Source organism: Ornithodoros turicata, chromosome 4 (assembly GCF_037126465.1).
Source record: "Ornithodoros turicata isolate Travis chromosome 4, ASM3712646v1, whole genome shotgun sequence".
Classification (NCBI taxonomy): domain Eukaryota; kingdom Metazoa; phylum Arthropoda; class Arachnida; order Ixodida; family Argasidae; genus Ornithodoros; species Ornithodoros turicata.
The window spans coordinates 3,316,974-3,331,708 of record NC_088204.1 but is presented as its reverse complement, the minus strand read 5'-3'; the positions used below and the strand labels follow the sequence as shown (position 1 = coordinate 3,331,708).

Genomic DNA, 14,735 nt, shown 5'->3' with positions numbered 1-14,735 from the left:
TCACGTGACGCGGGAGAGAAGCGCCTTCACTCGCTACCCGTTTGGCCGCTTGAACGTGGCCTTCAAAAAAAAAAAAAATTCTGCGGAAAGAATCAAGTTTGACGCACTCCTTAACTCTATGTGCACGAGGGTTCCCTTTCGACAGGTAGTAAAGCGAAATCCTGCGATAGCAGGTGACAGATAGCTGACCATCTCAGCTGGCACACAGTTTGGGGGGAACATGGCGCCCGTGCTCAGCAAGCTTACAAACCGAAAACCGGTGATTGTTGCTGGAATTGTGACGGCTGTCTACTTCGCCTCGTATTTTCGGTTCCTGAGGAAACAAAAGAAGTAAGTGGCCTTCATTCATACGAATTAAGTAGAGGCGTTAGAAAGCAATGAGTAGTAAAACACAGTCGAGGTTTGCAGTCGTGAGCTCGAGTGGTGGCATTTCATGCAAATTACTGCAGGAGCTCTGGGTTTTTCCACCTTTAAAATGCCGCAGCGAACTGTGAAGACCACTATCCATTATCGAGTGATGTTTAGCGCTATATTGGTCCCAGGATTTTCCTGTAGGCATACTTCCCTGTATTTGCAACATGTGTCAAAGCTACATTACTATCCGCTTGAGTGGTAATTAACCCACCAGTCCTTGGGTTACTTATTATTCACCTGTTTACCTTCTAGTCACAATCTACAGATCGCGAGAGATTAGAAAAGGTGAAAAAGGTCTTTTATTTTGCTGGTCTCTCGTTGCAATAAAAGCAAGGCGGGAGCAAAGAGTTGTTTGCGTGTTTGTCGCTGACGTTATAAACAGGCAGAATAGGTTATGTGTTCTTCCTAGTTGAGAGCATTGTCGCGTTTTTTGGCAAAACAATTCGTATTGTGACGCGTCGTTGTGTGGAGCTCATAATTGCTCCTGAACGCCCAGCACTTTTTTCCTTCACGAGTACCTTTTTCCTTCACGAGTTTTTCAGTGCACGCTCCTCAGTCTGAAGAGCTAAGGAAATTCCTGCTTACCAGGAAGCTGTGTCGATATTGCTATATTTCCCATATTCTCTAGTTTAGTATATCAAAACAGGTATCAGTGTGGCTGTCCTCTGCAATCCTGGAGATAAAAACTTTTTTCTGCACTCGTGCTGCATGAATTCTATAAATACTTGGGATATATATGATCGAGATCTTAATAAACATCAATTTGTCCCTCTTCCTGTAGAAGCAGAGAACTAGCAGCAGTCGCCGTGGTGTATGACAAGGTGAGCTCAATCGAAGTGGATGTGCATTGTGTTGTGCAGTTCCGCATGAGTTCTCATATAATTGATCTTTTTATTTGACAGAAAGATGCGAAGAAAGAAAAAGCACACGTGGACGCCGAATTCTTGGGGTAGGAATCTTAGAGCCTTTGGTTATGTATTTCGTATTTCTAATACATAGTACAGCGTTTCAATCGAATCACTTTCTTCGACTTTTTTTTTTTGCTCTTTCCACTCGAGTTTCAAAATTGGCTCGGGTTTACGAGGCAGTACGTTGTTACGCACCGTAAACGTACCGTACACGACACTTTTCGCATCCAGAGAGCAACTGTTTGTTATCAGCCAGGTACTTAAACACAATGGGTTCAAGTTAGCGCTACTTCGTAAAGCGAACGGACGTTGTCGGAGATATCTTGCGCACTTTGGAGCTGTATATTGCCCCGTATCGAGTCACACACACACACACACATTTCATCAAACTATTTTCGCTAATATCCTGCCCTTACAGGCAGTTACGAGAACTCATAAAGGTTGTGGTGCCCGGCGTGTTCACAAAAGAGGTACGCTTTCGTCAACTTTGTGAAAGTGAAGGGAAAAAACAAAAGAAAAGAGAGAGACTTTCTGAAACTTTTTTTTTTTTTTTTTACACAGTTTGGCTACATGATGATGGTAGCAGGGTCCCTGGTGGGAAGGACCCTGTGCGACATCTGGCTCATCAAGAACGGCACAGTCATCGAGCGAGCCATCATATCTCGCAACTTTTCTCTCTTCCGCGAGACTCTCCAGGCCTTCATCTTCGCCATGCCCATGGTGAGAGCCGCTACAAGGTTTTGTCGCGCTGCGAGGTTGATTGTCGCGACATGCATTCATGAAAAAAATGTTCTTTTTTTTTTTTTTAATAACAGCTGGCGATTGTCAACAATGTCCTCAAAGTAAGTGTTCTTTTTTATGCTCGTAGCAAGTCATATTGTCATCACCACCATTTCGTAGACGTGTGTCGAAACGCGAGAGGTCGGATGTCCGCGAAGTGATCAGATCTAAAAAAAAAAAAAAGGGGGCCACGGGCAGCAAGAACGGGGAAAATAACCAGTAAACAGGTTGTTGAATGATAACGTTAAATGCTGATCGTTCAATAATTATTATTCAGAGCTAAATGTTTCACGGACGGTTCTGTTTGTGGACCAGTTTGCGCCGAGCGCGGAGCTTCAACTGCAACATTGACATCTCTAGCGTTCGTACCTTAAATGCTTCGTCAGCTACTATGTATTAAACGCTGAACATGCTCTACACATCCTTGCACTATTAAACGGTCTGTTACTTTCCCTGTTCCCTTGGCTCGTTCCGTTTCAGTTATATCTTGGACGTACTTTATTAGTACTAGCACCGTTAGTGTTAGTGCACACGTTGCAATGTGCACATTATGTTGCGAGACTATCATTCAGATCGCAGATGACAAACAGGCACACGGTTTCATACAGTGAAGGTAAATGGCACACCCATTCCCGATTTATTTTACAGTACAGCTTAAGCGAACTGAAGTTGCGTTTCCGCTCGCGGCTCTACAACGCCCTCTACGCGGAATACCTCAGCGGCATCACCTACTACCGGATGAGTAATCTCGACAATCGGATCTCGAATCCCGACCAACTTCTCACGCAGGTACGCCGCTTTCGCGAAACAATTTCGCCCGACACTGACCAGTCTCTGTTTTACAGGATGTAGAGAAGTTTTGCGGCTGCCTGACGGACTTATATTCCAACCTGAGCAAACCCCTGTTGGACATCATCCTGTATGTCCGGTGGTTGTCCGTCGCCATTGGCACGGAGGCTCCCGGGGCCATGTTGCTTTATCTGGTGTTTGCCGGACTCCTGCTTACGCACATGAGACGTCCGGTCGGGCGGATGACCATGCAGGAACAGAAGCTGGAAGGAGAGCTTCGATACGTCAACTCTCGTCTAATCACAAACAGGTGACGCGGGGATTAATTTCAATTCAATTCCAATTTATTTTCCTTTTGGATTACTCCTGTCATTCCCCAGTATGTTTGTGGTTAATGTTTATTGAAAGAAAAATAATAATAAGGACTATCATAGTTGAAGGGACGTGTAACAAAATTGGGAGGCGGAGGCAGGGCCGTCGTGTGGCTGACTTCGGCCCGAGGCAGGATAAGCAAGAATCCTCGGCAGTTTTACTCCTGAAGTACTGTATAAAAAAAAAAAAAGATTGCGCAGTAGCCATAAAGAAGTTTTAGGTGTAAAATTTACGTATATGCGCTTCATATTTTACCTAGCATATATTTACTGACGTAACGAGTCACTTCTTTTGCTGCGTAAATGCTCTGCACCTCAAAGCTCTTCAGGAAATTTCGGTAAATATGATGTGAAATTGAAAATTGTAGTTTTTATTTTGCTTTAATTAAACTTATTTTGCGATAGTACTGTGAGAAATTCTCTGGGCTCACTCCCCATGGTTGCGATGGCTCTGGAATTTATTTTACGAATTACCTTAGCATCAACAAACCTGCTTAGTGGACATTATTTAAAATTGATCTTATCACTCTTTCAGCGAAGAGATAGCGTTCTATCAGGGCAATGAACGTGAAAAGGCCACCATTGACGGTACTTTCCAAAGGCTGGTGCGTTTCACGTTATTGATTGATTGATTGACGTTATCGATTGAACGTACATGCTTATCCACTCAATATTGGCTCTTCCTTAGGTCGACCACCTGAGGGATTTTCTTGAATACCGGTTTACCTTGGGAATCGTGGACGATATAGTCGCAAAATGTAAGTGTTACATTCTCTGACTGTCTTCTTTTTCTTTTGGATAGGTAGTCGCTTCAGTAGTGTAATAGTCCTCGATAGTTCCTGGAAGGAAACTATAAAAAATGGCCCTGAATCTCAGCTCGAGGCAGCGCGAGGGCCCTTTCTGGGCAAATGTGCATGAGTGGGATTAACCCTTGAACAGGAACGTCCGGAACAGGATGTCGCAGATATCGCTCAATTCTAAATAAAATGTTTTTACGAGACATAATGTTCTGAAAAGGTTTTTCGTGTTCAATGCCTAGAGATTTCCTGGTGCATTTTTGCACTTTACTTCTCATTCTATCTCGATATTCAGTTCATAGTGACACACTCAAATCTGTGTCGTCTGCATCCAAAACTTTGCATGCAAAACAAAGCATACAAAGCAAATCTCGTTTGCTGTTGTATTTTACAAATTGGCTAAGTGCTGTTAGTGTCGTCATTTCAGAGCACTTATGGCGAGAACAAATCTGATTTCACTACACTCCATTTAATGTTCACAAATGTGTTTATCGCTGTAGACATCACTGTCAAAACACCTTCACGGATATCGTCAGACAGCCTCCCATGTTTAAGGCCGTATTTCCCCCACAATCTTTTCATAAGGCCGTTAGTCTTAAGGCCGTAAGTGTGCTAGTCTGACAGGAGTGTTAGTTGGCCTTCAGAACCAAGGTACATATTCTCAGAGTTCTTGTCTGCCACTATACTGGCACTCAGGCGTAAAGAAACTTTTAGTGGCGTCCTTATCAGATGCCTTGTCATAACCTTCCATCATAGAAGCTACAGCTCTCGTTGCATGTTTAAGGTGTGTAATTGCAGATTGTTGTCTTGAATCCGGTCTGTTTGAATGTGGGATTGCGTGATAAAAGTTGTGATGAGATCCCTATCTCACGAGGATGAGATCCCTATCTACATTACCTTCTTGGTTAGTAAATATGCCAGCCAACCATACGCTGACGATGAACGTGGAAAGACACAGATTGTCTTGGCTTGCTCTGCTACCCCGCGAAAGAGAGATTAAATCAGAGTCAATTAATTGCTAGAAAAAGTTGCTAAGTGAGAATATTTTTTTTTTTCAGGAATATTTTTTTGCTGAAAATCCTGATCGGTTGCTATGGCACAGGTGCTGAAGGTGTCCAAAGTAAAATTGTAAAGTTAGAATTACTTTTTCAGAAGTAACTGAATTACAACTACATGCTCTTAAAAGTAATTAAATTACTCTTACAGTTTATATAATATCGAAAGCAGTCACAGAGGTAATAATTACACTAATTGTGTTATGTATAATTCATTACTTTACAGGTCTGGGTATAGTTGCCCACAGCAATACTATAATAACAAGCGAACAGTACAGTACAATAATAATAGTATTTACTCGCGTAACTAACACACTCCTTGGACGCCCAAATGTTGCTACTTATTGAAAACCTCCTGCACTAACTACTTCTACAGTAGTTTAACTATAACTACTAATTACTTCACGATGGAGTAGTTTAACTAGTAGTTCAACTACTTTTCAGGGGAGTAGTCAAAACTACTTCTATAACTACTGCAATGTAGTTTAACTACATCTATGACTGCTTAACGTTGTCCATCAACACCAATCCCTTGTAGTGTTCCTGGACACCTAAATGTGAATCACACGGAATGATAAACTTTGGCTCAAGCCACTGCTACGACAGTCAAATACAAAGCTTGCGGCGGGATTCTTTCTGTGCCTACGCGGTAAACTAAGTTGCAGAATTACTTCACGGCAAATGAGGCTTCACTGGACAAGCATTAACAGTGAAGATGTAGTACACATGCACGACACAATTGCTCTGCACCTCCGTTCTCATCAAACAAGTAGCTCGAGGTAAAAGTCGGAAGCACAATCGTGCCGTAAAGCTTGCGGCAAAATCGGAAGTAGTTTGCGCCTTCAGCAACCTAACTACTGTAGTTAACTACTTAAAATAGTAGCTTAACTAGTAGTTGCCACTACATTTCTGCAAGTAGTTGATAACTACTTTTTAACTACAATCTGGTAGTTTAACTACAGGTTTTCCTGGCGGTTTAAATCCAAGTGCCAGCTAAATTAATCCATGCCCCATAAAGTTTGCATGGCACGTGGATTAATTTAGCTGGCACTTGGATTGAAATCGCCGGGAAAACCTGTAGTAGTTTAACTACATGTAGTTAACTGCTGGCCATCACTGCTAACAACCCAAAGTGCCAATTCATTGGTCCTTTAAACTTTCGTAAACATTTCTTCTTTTAGACCTGGCAACCGTCGTGGGGTACCTCCTCATCAGCCGTCCGTTCCTCGGCAAGAAGCACCTGACCCTGGACCAGAACATGCGACTGGAGGAATACTACAAGAGCGGCCGCATGCTGGTCAAACTGGCAGAGGCCGTGGGACGGGTGGTGCTGGCCGGTCGGGAGATGAGCCGCCTGGCCGGCTTCACGGCCCGCGTGTCTCAGCTGAGGCGGGTGCTACGCGACATCAAGCGGGGCCACTACGTCCGCTCCATGCTCTCCCAGGAACAGTTGCAGAACGGAGCCAGGGAGAAGCCCGCGAGGAGGATGGAACTCGTGCCCGGTGCCGGGCGTGTCGTGACGCAGGACAACATCATCAGGTGCCTGTTTTTCTCCGCTTGTCTCCTTAACGGTCTTTTTTTTTTTCATTAAGGTCTGCACTCGTGTGCGTCTGAACACCTTTCTGTCAAGCTTTCGTCCCTGACAGTAAATAATGCGGGAAGACCCATTTTATTGGGGTACACTAGAAGGATGTGTTGGTATCGTATTCATATTGATTCTCAAGTTCTGATCTGTCATGGATAAGTTACAAAAAAAAGTAACTACGTTACGGTTAGTTACCCTGCAAAAATAGCAACTGAGTTACAGTTAATTACTCTTTTTGAAATGTAACTAGCTACAGTTGCCACACTAAAGTGGTTTAGTTACTTTACAGTTACTTTCTACAGAGGAGCCAAATAAATGTAACTCTCAAAAACCAATGGAAGTATAGTTACTGCAGAAAGTAACTACTTAGTTACCACATTAAAGTAGTTTAGTTACTTTACAGTTACCTTCTACAGAAGAGCCGAATAAATGTACTAAAAAACTGATGGAAGTATAGTTACTGCAAAAAGTAACTAGTTGCAGTTACAAGCGACTTGTAGCTCAGTTACTTCCCAAGACTGGTTCTAATGTCCATGTTCATCATGCTCCGACACAGATTCCAGCGGGTTCCTTTAGTAACTCCAAACGGTGATGTCCTCGTCGATGAACTCAGCATCGAGGTGAAGTCTGGCGGCAACGTCCTCGTCTGCGGTCCCAACGGGTGCGGGAAGAGCTCCCTCTTCCGCGTTCTCGGCGAGGTATCGTCACCCTCTACGTACCTCCCGGCTACGTTGTCGGGGGGGAGACCGTCGCAAAAATTAACTTCCCCCGTTTCTTCCGCCAGCTGTGGCCGTTGTTTGGTGGCACGCTCGTCAAACCCGCCAAGGACAAGCTCTTCTACATCCCTCAACGGCCGTACATGACGTTGGGGACGCTGAGAGACCAAGTCATCTACCCAGACACCTACATGGACATGCGGCGGAGGGGCATCACGGATGCGGACCTGGCGCGGTACCTCGACGTCGTGCAGCTGGGATACGTACTGGACCGCGAGGGCGGATGGGATGCCATCCAAGACTGGATGGACCTCCTCAGCGGGGGAGAGAAGCAGCGCATTGCAGTGAGTGTTTGGCGACGTAGAAGTTGATGCCGCTGCGTATGCGAGGGTCTAACGATGCGGCGTGTACCTTGCAGATGGCCCGTCTGTTCTATCGGCAGCCGCAGTTTGCGATATTAGACGAGTGCACAAGTGCGGTGAGCGTGGACGTGGAGGGTTCCATGTACCAGTACTGTCGCCAAGTGGGCATAACCTTGTTCACCGTGTCGCATCGAAAGTCGCTCTGGAAGTACCACGATGTAAGTATACCTGCAGGCACCGGTCGTTCTTGGTTTCCATCCTGTGTGGGTCAGAGATGAGTCTTACCCCCAAGGTCCTATAGTCAGTGACAACTTAAGCCCCACAATTGGGACCGCCCACTCATCCGTGGAAGGCTCCTGCGATTGGCTACCAGCCTCTGCACGACGCCTTCGTTTCGCGATGTGGTGCCAGCCTCCCGTTGCGCGCCTCCATTCGCGTGCGCGGAGCAATTCTTGTGTGGGGTTACTTGTAACTGCAACTACCGTAATTTCACGCATATTAGCCGCGACTTATGCGAAATTTTTTTTTCTCACGGGCGCTCTGCGGCTTATCTGATGACTATTTTTTTCTGGCATTTTCCCCATACGCCAGTTTTAACAAAAGGGCCGACAGTGTCTGTGGAACGGCGCTGCCCTGCGGATGCACAACCAGTGCGTAACAGGGACAGGTCCACATTCGAGTAGATTGATCTTCCTGGTGCATTCCCCCAAGCAGCTTTAACGAAACTGGTGACAGTGATTCACGTCTTCTGGAAGGCCACTGACCCATCAATACATGAAGAACGCCCAGCAAGGGCACAATCCGATCTTGGTAGAACTCTAGAGCTGACCCCCTTTGTTGTACACTATGCCGACCCCCGGAGTATGGACCACAGGGCTTATGGCCTTCTCTGTGGTCTCCTTTGTCGCTCAAATCAGTCGTCTCGTATTGCCCACGGCTTATCTGCCAGAAAATATTCAAAGCGTTCCTAAAAACGCGTCCTGCGGCTTATCTGCGGTGCGGGTTGTACGCGTGAAATTACGGTAATTACTTTTTGCAGTAACTATACTTCCATCAGTTATTTAGTTACATTTATTTGGCTCTTTTGTAGAAGGTAACTGTAATGTAACTAAACTACTTTAATGTGGTAACTGCAAGTAGTTACTTTCTGCAGTAACTATACCTCCATTGGCTTTTGAGAGTTACATTTATTCGGCTCTTCTGTAGAAGGTAACTGTAAAGTAACTAAACTACTTTAATGTGGTATCGGCAACTAGTTACTTTGTTGCAGTAACTATACAGTCAAGTTATGTTGTCACTGGCGATAGTGACCCTTCAGCAGAGTTTTTTTAGATAGCCAAGCAGCGGAGGGGTGCAGAGGTGCGGTCGTAATGCTTTACAGATTGTCACTGCCATCATTTGCAAACATTTTCTTTTTGCTGTGCAGTTCTGTGTGGCGCAAAATGAATGACGTTCAGCGTGAATGTCATTTGGCGGAAATGACATTATTATTATTTATTTATTTTTTGTGACATGGGTACAAGTTTGTGTTCCCACACACCACCAGGGAACATTTGGTCGCCTCAAACTCTCGCACCTTATCGGTCGTAGTGAAACATACCCCCATTCCTCCCAATCCCCAAAGCGTCTCACACGGACGTATATTCTGACTCCCAGTCCTGTCTGAATTACAGTACAGCCTGTACATGGACGGCCGTGGCAAGTACGAGTTCAAGGAGATCACGCCGGACACCCTAGAGTTTGGATCCTAGGCCAAGCACCCGGGCACGCATGCTGACTTGCCTTTGTTGTTCCGTCGCATAGAAACGCACAGTGCCTTCCCCCATCCGCAGACGGACTCTCGTACGGTTCCTCAGACTGTCTGTCGTCGTCGCGTCCGGTGATGAAAATCGTGGTGTTCCGAAAGCGTCGAATTGTGGAGCGACCCAAGTCTCGTCGTTTATTCATGTCCTCCACCCCCCCTTTTTTTTTTTTTTTGAGGAAAGTGGAAGAGACGGGTATGGAACGTGCCTTAGCCCTTACGAATGACTCAGCACTTTGAAAGGTCGCGCCCCTTTGTCCCAGTAATCTTGGTGCTGCTGCTTTGTCGAGAACATTCTGAGACACCAGCGGCCATCGTTGCGGAAAAACGCACACTATACAGAAAGCTAGGAGTGTTGTTTTTTTGAAATGTGGTGGCCAAAGGGGGTAGTATGTGCCGTCGTCGGTTCCCAGTGATCGCGCATCTGTAAATAAAAGACCGTCTTATACGAGTTGACAGCTACCTTGATTAAGATTGGAATTGTGTAAAATGTAGTAGCGATTGTGGTGTGGGGTCTGTGATACAGTTCACGATACAGATTTTAGTACCTTCATTTTTATTGGCTTTCATATTGGGGGAAAGGGGGTTGGATCATTCTCACTGTGATATCCTCGGTGCATACTGAATCATCAATAAAGATAAGGTCATGTTCAGTTTGTATGGAGGACACTATTTTGGGCTTTTGGGACCTGCTGGGCATGTGCTATAGGCAATGAACAACCCTCCGTCAATCCCTTTCGTTCGAAGTAGATGTATATTCCGGAGTTTTTAGTCTTTTCCTGTGGCTGCAGGAAAGTCTGCTTATTTTTTTAGATGCCTACAACAAATCACTGGTCTGAGAAAGTTCAAAATGTGCAACAGAGGTGAATGGATTCGTGCTTTCGGAGCAAACTATCCCTTGCAAGATCCCCTTTGAAGGGAGACTCCGGAGCAATCAAACTATTACAATGGCAGTGTAAATAAGCAGAAATACAGCTGGTTTGGCAGTCGAGAAGCTCAAAATGAAACCAAAACTTCTGACCTTCTGTAGTATGCATGAATCTCTACTGTTGCCAGACTGCTTTTCTGTGGAGGAGTTGCACTGTGTGGAGTCTCCCTTTAAAGGAACTATCCCTCTTAGGGAGGACAGAGGTGAGATTTTTTGCACACTGCAGGTGTTGCTCAAGGACATAACCACCTAAGAAAAACCAGCAAAAGGGGCCATCAGTCACCCGTATGACAATATCAGACAATAGACTGCATGGTGATTCCTGATTGACAGCTTGACTAATGTTAAGCCCCATATTGATGCCACCTCCTTGCTCCTTTAAGGGAGGGCCTTGAGAAATGAAGTAGGACAGCCACAGACCTCAAAAAAATTCTGTACAGTATTTTTAGTTTTATTTACCACCAGTAACAAAGGTATACAATGAAAATGGAGAGATGTCTGTACAAAGCCAGCTACACTCAAAGGTGATGCCACCCCCCTCCCCCCAAACAGTCCCCTGCCCCCCTCTGCACCACATCAGAGCTCTTCGTGCTCATGTTCATGAACGTCCTCTTCCTTCTCTTTGGCTTCTTCATCCTTGGACTCTTCCTCATCCTTTGGCTCCTCTTCCTCATCAAAGTCCTCATCCTCCTTATCTTCATCCTTCTTGTCCTCAGCATCTGTCTTCTTCCTCTCCTCTTCCTCCTGCTGTTCCTTCATCTTCTTCTCGGCATCCTTGGTGGCGCCCCAGGTCTCCTCGCCGAACACCTTGGCGTACTCTTCGTCGTCGGTGATGAGGACGTTGTCGAAGATGGTGCCGGACTTCACCTGCCAGAGGTCAAAGCCGATGTGGCAGAACTCCTTGTACTTGTACAGCTCCGCGTCGGGACTGTACTCTGGGTTGTCGATCTCCGGGTGGACCCAGACACCCTTGTAGGCGGGGTTGTCGATCTGCTTGGGTTTCCACTCGCCCTTGTATGCCGGGTTGTTGATCTGAGGAGGCTCCCACTCGCCGTCCATCTCATCGTCCCAGTCTTCGGGCTTGGTCGCGTCGGGGTCAGCGATGTACTCTGGCTGGTCCCAGTCCTCAGGCTTCTTGTCCTCGGGATCGTCGATCTTGGCGCGATCGTCCCAGTCGGAGGGCTTCTTCGCCTCCGGGTCCTTGATCTTCTTGGGAGGAAGGAAGCTCCAGTCCTTCTCAAGCTCACCGCTCTCCACCTTCTCGTTGTCGATCTTCACCTCGTACGTGTTGTCGGGCCTGACGATCAGAGTGTACAAGTGCGTGTACACGTCATCCTTGCACCGGATGTCCTTGCTGATGAGCAGGTTCTTGCCCTTGTAGTTGAAGATGACGTGGACCTTCTTGGTGCCAGGTCCGCAGATGTCGGGGCCGAACATGATGTTGTACGGGGATTCACCGTGCATCTTGGTCTGGTCCAGGGAGCAGTCGAAGAGCTTCACGTAGCCGCCTCCGCAGTCGATGTTCTGCTCGTGCTTGACAGTGAACTGCACGACCAGGGTCTTGCCTTCGTTGGAGAATGGCTCGAACTTGGCGGAGAGCCCGTAAAACCTGGCATCTTCCGAAGTTTTGAGACCCTTGTTTTTCTCCGCATCTCCGTAGAAGCTACCGGCCGTAAGTACAAACTTTCCTAGATCGCTTTTGTGTTCAGAGGGAACCCACCGGCTCGTCCATGCATCTGCGATGAAAGAAAACGTAAAGAAAAATTGATCAGAACCGTAAATATTAACGACCAGCGCCCTACATTGAGCCACGGTGGCGTGTCAGATACCAGAAAAAAATCGTTGCTTACCTCCATCTGCGAACTCTTCTTTGAAGTAGATCTTAGGATCAGCTGATACGACGGCAAAGAGGGGCAAAAGCGCCAGTAAAATCCGCATGTTTAAATTAATACTGTGATCACCAATAGTTTCGAGCCCGGTTCTCCACGTTCAAAGACCCGGCAGACGTCTGCTCAGCGCTGGTAAATCAAAGCTCAGAGATCACGTGACCCTCCAGATGTAGGCTTTCGATTGGCTCAAAAGTGGCAGCCAATGGTCGTCCACCACGCTCTGCGCTCCCCCGTTTGCCGGCATAGGATCGCGCGAAGTAGTGGTACCAGAATTCGCGCGGTCTATTTGTTGGCCCATTTTCTCTTCCTTCTGCTATCACTGATTTGGAATGACTATATTTCGTTCATCCTTTCTTTGTCTATAAATTGAAAATAAAAAATACAATAATGGAATTGTATTTAAACTGATTGTACGGATGTATTTAGCTATTGTGAATAGTTTTTGTCAGGACTTCCTACTGCTTGCTTGCCTAGCCGCTACGTATTGGAGCGCTAGTGTCGGTGATAGCGATGTTGTGAAATTTCGGTGCCGCTCTGACTTCGTTCAAACATGATGTCATATACATACACTGACGTGTGCATTTCGGTTTGGGCGGCCAGCGTGTTGTATTGTCGACGGTCCACGTGTATTTACGCTGATAGCTTTATTCTTGCACAGTGCTGAACAGCTGGCATGGCAGGAAGGCAACTGATGAAGTGTATTTCCTTGTATTTGACGCGTGGCTCCTTGTACAGTTTACTGACGTGGAGAAAATCCGTTCGACTATAGTGTGGTTTGACCGGTTTTTGAGTTATGGTAATTAACTCAAAATTATACGTGACAACGCTGTGGGAAGTTCATCGCTGGCACCTAAAACTAAACAGTTTTCCGCGAGTTGTCAAAAATTTTAGGCATCAAATTGTACATTTCTTAAATACACCATGTTGTTTGTGAGTAATATATATATATATATATATATACAAACACACAAGAACCTGTCGGCACATTGTTCATGTCCTTTAAGCGATTTTCTCACGTGCAGGCGGGCGGGTCCAACATTTAAAGATGGCACCCATCTGTTGAACCTTCCTTAGTGCTGTACGTTCTACATGGAAAGGAGTGCGGGTGTACCCACACAGTTTCGCGATTTGCGTAGTGTCACGGCGGGTTCGCAGGTGTACTCACTACACTGACCTCTTGTTGAAGCTTTGTTAGAATATGGGTATGTGACACGCTCATTGTAGATGGTATCGTTCTCCCGATTCGCTTCGTAGTTATTTTGCTGTTTGCGAGCAGAAATACGGTGACGCTACGGGCAAAATACGGGTGCGCCCACACAGCATCCGCGGGTATATTGATATTCCCATACCACACGGCGCGGGTAGCGGTTGCGGGGGAGAACTTACCTACCCGCACTCAGTTCTATATAATTACCGTTGTTACCCATCATCAGCAAGGTTGGGGGGGTTCGACCCCCGAAGTCGTAGCTGTGGTAGTGCATTTGGGAGATGGTAATGAGGGGTAAATCCTCCTCCCCCATGCAAAAGTCTGCACCCCCCCTACCCGGAGTATTTCCCTGGCTACACCACTTATCATCAGTCCAGCAGATAGAGCAGTGAGATACTATCACGAATTAAAACCTTTGAGCATCGATTAAAGTCTGCAAAGTAATCATGGACGAACAGCACAACACAGAGTAGCGTGGTTTCTCTTTCAGTGTGTGCCTGTTCTTAGTAAAACTTGCGCTTGCTGGTACACTCCTTCCACTGAAACGTTGCACATCTACAGCAGGGTTGACTAACGGAAACGAGAAACGGTAATTACCGAAATTTAACAGGAAACGAAAATGGAAACGGAAACAAAATTGTTTTAGTTTCCACTTACCAGAAACCGAAACGGAAACTAAATTCGCAGGACGTTTCCCTCAGGGTTTTCGCGTTAATATGAAAATTATATATATATCCGCAGTATTCTTCCAATCATTCATTCATTCGTTCGTTTATTTTCGGGACTTTCTTTAGTGTTGAGCCCACTGGGCAGCTAGATGGACGCGAAAGTTTTGGTTGACGTGTTATTTTTGCGCACGAGCGGATACTTTTGAAATTTAAAGGCATGTATTTCCGCAACGTAGAGAGGCATCTACTTGCGGTGTATAAGATTCGTGACGAACTTTGCATTAAAGTCTTATAGTACGTGTTTGCGTATGGTGTGGCTATCCTTTTGCATCTATTATGTAAGTATAATATCTGGCATGAAAAAAGCCAAAACCAGACAGTACGAGTTCTGGGTGAGAAACAGAAACCAGTACCGAAATTACCTCGGAAACGGAAACGAAATTCTTAAAAGGAAACAGAAACCGC

The 14,735-nt window shown here is 45.8% G+C and overlaps 2 protein-coding genes across 2 annotated transcripts; one reads left to right on the top strand and one right to left on the bottom strand.

Annotated features, from left to right (window-relative positions):
• Window positions 1-21: 21 nt before the first annotated feature.
• On the top strand, window positions 22-10,231 carry LOC135390701 (ATP-binding cassette sub-family D member 3-like). Its single transcript, XM_064620527.1, has 15 exons — window positions 22-330; window positions 1,196-1,235; window positions 1,317-1,363; window positions 1,741-1,792; window positions 1,884-2,042; window positions 2,138-2,164; window positions 2,751-2,891; window positions 2,948-3,201; window positions 3,798-3,867; window positions 3,951-4,020; window positions 6,296-6,653; window positions 7,256-7,397; window positions 7,484-7,759; window positions 7,834-7,995; window positions 9,451-10,231. Exons 1-15 carry the CDS (start codon window positions 221-223, stop codon window positions 9,526-9,528), a joined length of 1,986 nt encoding a protein of 661 aa, XP_064476597.1. The 5' UTR covers window positions 22-220; the 3' UTR covers window positions 9,529-10,231.
• A 696-nt stretch (window positions 10,232-10,927) lies between these two features.
• Window positions 10,928-12,535, bottom strand: LOC135390705 (calreticulin-like). Its single transcript, XM_064620532.1, has 2 exons — window positions 12,357-12,535; window positions 10,928-12,242 (listed from the first exon to the last, which is right to left on the bottom strand). The coding sequence occupies exons 1-2, from the start codon at window positions 12,442-12,444 to the stop codon at window positions 11,083-11,085; spliced, it is 1,248 nt and encodes a 415-aa protein (XP_064476602.1). The 5' UTR covers window positions 12,445-12,535; the 3' UTR covers window positions 10,928-11,082.
• Window positions 12,536-14,735: the final 2,200 nt, after the last annotated feature.

Excerpts from the sequence above, each read along its gene's own strand:
- LOC135390701 (XM_064620527.1), top strand. The coding sequence starts at position 221 with ATGGCGCCCGTGCTCAGCAAGCTTACAAACCGAAAACCGGTGATTGTT. Across the intron at positions 2,892-2,947 it reads CCGACCAACTTCTCACGCAG|GATGTAGAGAAGTTTTGCGG; the intron begins GTACGCCGCTTT and ends TCTGTTTTACAG. Across the intron at positions 7,760-7,833 it reads GAGAGAAGCAGCGCATTGCA|ATGGCCCGTCTGTTCTATCG; the intron begins GTGAGTGTTTGG and ends TGTACCTTGCAG.
- LOC135390705 (XM_064620532.1), bottom strand. The coding sequence starts at position 12,444 with ATGCGGATTTTACTGGCGCTTTTGCCCCTCTTTGCCGTCGTATCAGCT. Across the intron at positions 12,243-12,356 it reads AGAAGAGTTCGCAGATGGAG|ATGCATGGACGAGCCGGTGG; the intron begins GTAAGCAACGAT and ends CTTTCATCGCAG.